Source organism: Panthera onca, chromosome A2 (genome assembly GCF_046562875.1).
Source record: "Panthera onca isolate mPanOnc1 chromosome A2, mPanOnc1 haplotype 2, whole genome shotgun sequence".
Taxonomy (NCBI): domain Eukaryota; kingdom Metazoa; phylum Chordata; class Mammalia; order Carnivora; family Felidae; genus Panthera; species Panthera onca.
In genome coordinates this window covers 10809622-10812927 of record NC_138340.1, presented here as the reverse complement: position 1 = coordinate 10812927, position 3306 = coordinate 10809622, and the positions used below count along the sequence as shown (strand labels likewise).

Below are 3306 nucleotides of genomic sequence, written 5' to 3'. Positions count from 1 at the left end.
AAGCCCTGGTAATCTAGGTAACAACTGTGAGTGACCCCGCTTTTCCCGTTCGGTGCCCACATTCCGTTACTGGGCTTTTTGTCTGGTCTTTGCTGTTGTTATTTTTGAGTACTGGGGGATAATATTCTATTATTCCTTTTCTTTAACTGTTTACATGAGTGTAGTTGACACACGATGTTACCTTAGTTTCAGGTCTGCAATACAGTGATTCAACTTCTCTGTACTTTATGCGGGGCTCACACAGGTGTACTGACACCTGTCCCATTATACCCCTAGTACATCATCGATGACTATATTCCACACACTGTGTCTTCCATTCTCATTATTTATCATTCCATACCTCCATTCCCCCTCTCCTTGGCCCATTCGGCCCATCCTCCAACTCCACTCGTGTTTTAAATTCATCCATAAAAAATGAGCCCAGAAAAACATAGTCACTCCCCCCATGGACCCCCCAAGAGCCAGATCCTTCATAGTGCTCTCTTTCTTTCCCTGTTAAAGTCTCTCCCTCTCTGAGACCTCCTTGAATGGCCTTTGGGAATCCCATGTGCCCTCAGCGTTTGTGAGTAATGAACCTTGTGTTTTTAGAGTTCCCAGATGGGTGTTGTGGAGGTGTGCCTTGCAATCACAGTAGGTACCCCAAGGGCCAGTGCAGTCACAGCATAGGCTCTGGTCAGGGAAATGTCTGTGGGAATGTTCATGGGCATAGGTGAGTGCCTGGGCTTTCCTACCTTAGACATCGATGTCAATAGCCTGACATTTAGCCTGTTCATTTTAAGGAACACTGTTAGAGTCCACATTCTCAGGAAGAGTAGTTAAGGTAATGATATAAAAAGATTGACAGACTCAAGGTGAACACTGTGGTTTTGTATTCTCCCGGACAACAGAATTATGTAAAGAGCTTAGTGGCCAAGTGTAGTTTCCTCCCATATGAGGAATGATTATTCTTTTGGGAAATCTTGGGGAAATCTACTTGGCATGATAGAAGTCATTTGAAATGAAAATATTTTTAAGAAATCCAACTTCTGAAAAATACAATAGAAACGAGAGGGAGGCAAACCATAAGAGACTCTTAATGATAGGGAAGAAAGTGAAGGTTGCTGGAGGGAGGTGAGTGGGGGGATGGGTTAAATGTGTGATGGGCATGAACGAGGGCACTTGTAATGAGTGGTAGGTGTTGCATGTAAATGATGAATCACTAAGTTCTACTCCTGAAACCAATACTACACTATATGTTAACTAACATGAATTTAAATAAAATCTTGAAAAGAAAAAGAAAAAGAAATCCAACTTTCCCATTGTAAGATACAGAAATTTCTAGGCCTTTGTGACCCGAGGATGGGGAAAACATTGGGAACGTATGAAAATGGACAAAGGATAAACTGTACATCAGGCAGAGCAGAAGCTTAATAAAATGATTTACTTAAATGTATATAGAAGTTGAAATCAAACAAATGGAAATTCCAGGAAAGAATTAGAAAGATCAGATTCTACTTCCACAGTCTGATAAAGGGATAGCAGCTCCTGTCTCTGAGGCTCTGAGCCCTGCAATCATGGGCACATCTTCAGCCCCAGGACAATTGGCCCTTACATCCCTGGAACCCCAACGATTCTTTTCAGAGCCCTCTTTATGCCTTTGTTCCTCAGGCTGTAGATGAAGGGATTCAGCATGGGCGTGACCACCGTGTACATCACCGAGGCTGTGGCACTTGAGTGGGAGCTCTGGGTAGCAGCAGAGCTGAGGTACACTCCTAGGACTGTACAGTAAAATAAGGAGACAACTGACAGGTGAGATGCACAGGTGGAAAATGCCTTATACTTGCCCTGAGCTGATGAGATCCCACGTATGGAGGAAACTATCTTAGAGTAAGAGTAAAGGATCCCGGCCAGGGAAGCACCACCCAGCAGCACAGCTGCAAGATACATCACCAAGTTATTAATAGAGGTGTCAGAACAGGCAAGTTGGATCATCTGATTGAGTTCACAGAAAAAGTGGGAGATTTCCAAGGTTGTACAGAAGGACAGCCCAACACCATTAAGGTTTGTAACAAGGAATTCAGGACACACATGATCCAGGACACCAGAACCAGCAGCCCACAGAGCCGGGGATTCATGATGACCATGTAGTGTAGGGGGTGACAGATGGCCACAAAGCGGTCATAGGCCATCACTGTCAGAAGAAAGATGTCTAATCCTGCAAAGAGCAGGAAAAAATACATCTGTGTGATGCAGTTCTCATAGGTTATGACTTTGCTCTGGGTCTGGATGTTCCAGAGCATCTTTGGGACGGTGGTGGAGGTGACACAGATGTCACCAAAGGACAGGTTGGCCAGGAAGAAGTACATGGGCGTGTGGAGGTGGGAGTCAGAGCTGACGGCCCGGAGGATGAGCAGGTTGCCAAACACAGTGATCAGGTACATGGAGAGGAAAAGCCCAAATATGAGGGGCTGCAGTTCTGGTCGCTCTGAAAATCCCAGAAGAAAAAATTCTGAAATTTGTGTATCATTTCCTGGATTCATGTGCTGGAGGTGACTACCAGGGAACAAAAAAATAACATGACTAATTTTCTCAATAATGAACATTGCAAATATCATTGAAATGCTACAATTCTTATTTTGCATCAAAAGTGAATATCCATCATTTTTGTATGGAACTTGTCCCCGCTCAGCATCTCCATGCCAGCTCTGAATAGGTATTCACTTCCCACACTTAACATTTTCCCCAAGTGCTCATATTTTCTATACTTTTAATGAGGAATTCTGTCACCCGTTTGAGGAATAACCTTGAGCACTGACTAACCTTCACGCAAAGTGTGTAAGTGTCTAGAAACAAAAGCCTGGAGGGTTCAGTGATGGAGAAAGGGGATAAGCAAAGGAGACCAGATAAAATGTCAGGGGTGACAGGTGCTGTGAAGAAAAACAAAGCCTGTGTAAAGGGAAGTGTGGATGGAGGGATGGCTCTTCCTGGTTGTTCGGGCACACTGGCACACATGTAAACAGAGCCCTCGAGGAGACAGGAGACACAAGGTCCTCTGGGGAAGAGCATGCCCGTCGGAGGGAACTATGAGTGCGACGGCTCTGAGGAAAGACGTGGGTTTTTTAAATTAATTTTTTAAAGCATGAGGGTGGTCGACACACCAGGTCACGTTAGTTTGGGGGGCGCCACACAGTGATTCGACAAGTGTCAACATCACGCCCTGCTCACCATGCTTGGAGCTGCCATCTGTCACCACACAGCCTGTGACAGCATCACTGACAGTATTCCCTCCGCTGGGCCTTTCACTCCTGTGAGTCTCCCCTTCCTGAA

At 45.1% G+C, this 3306-nt stretch overlaps 1 protein-coding gene across 1 annotated transcript; it reads right to left on the bottom strand.

Annotated features, from left to right (window-relative positions):
* Positions 1 to 1587: 1587 nt before the first annotated feature.
* On the bottom strand, positions 1588 to 2594 carry LOC144614162 (olfactory receptor-like protein OLF4). The gene is given in 2 exon segments (XM_078436714.2): positions 1588 to 2027; positions 2030 to 2594. Coding segments are annotated over 2 exon segments (1005 nt in total).
* Positions 2595 to 3306: the final 712 nt, after the last annotated feature.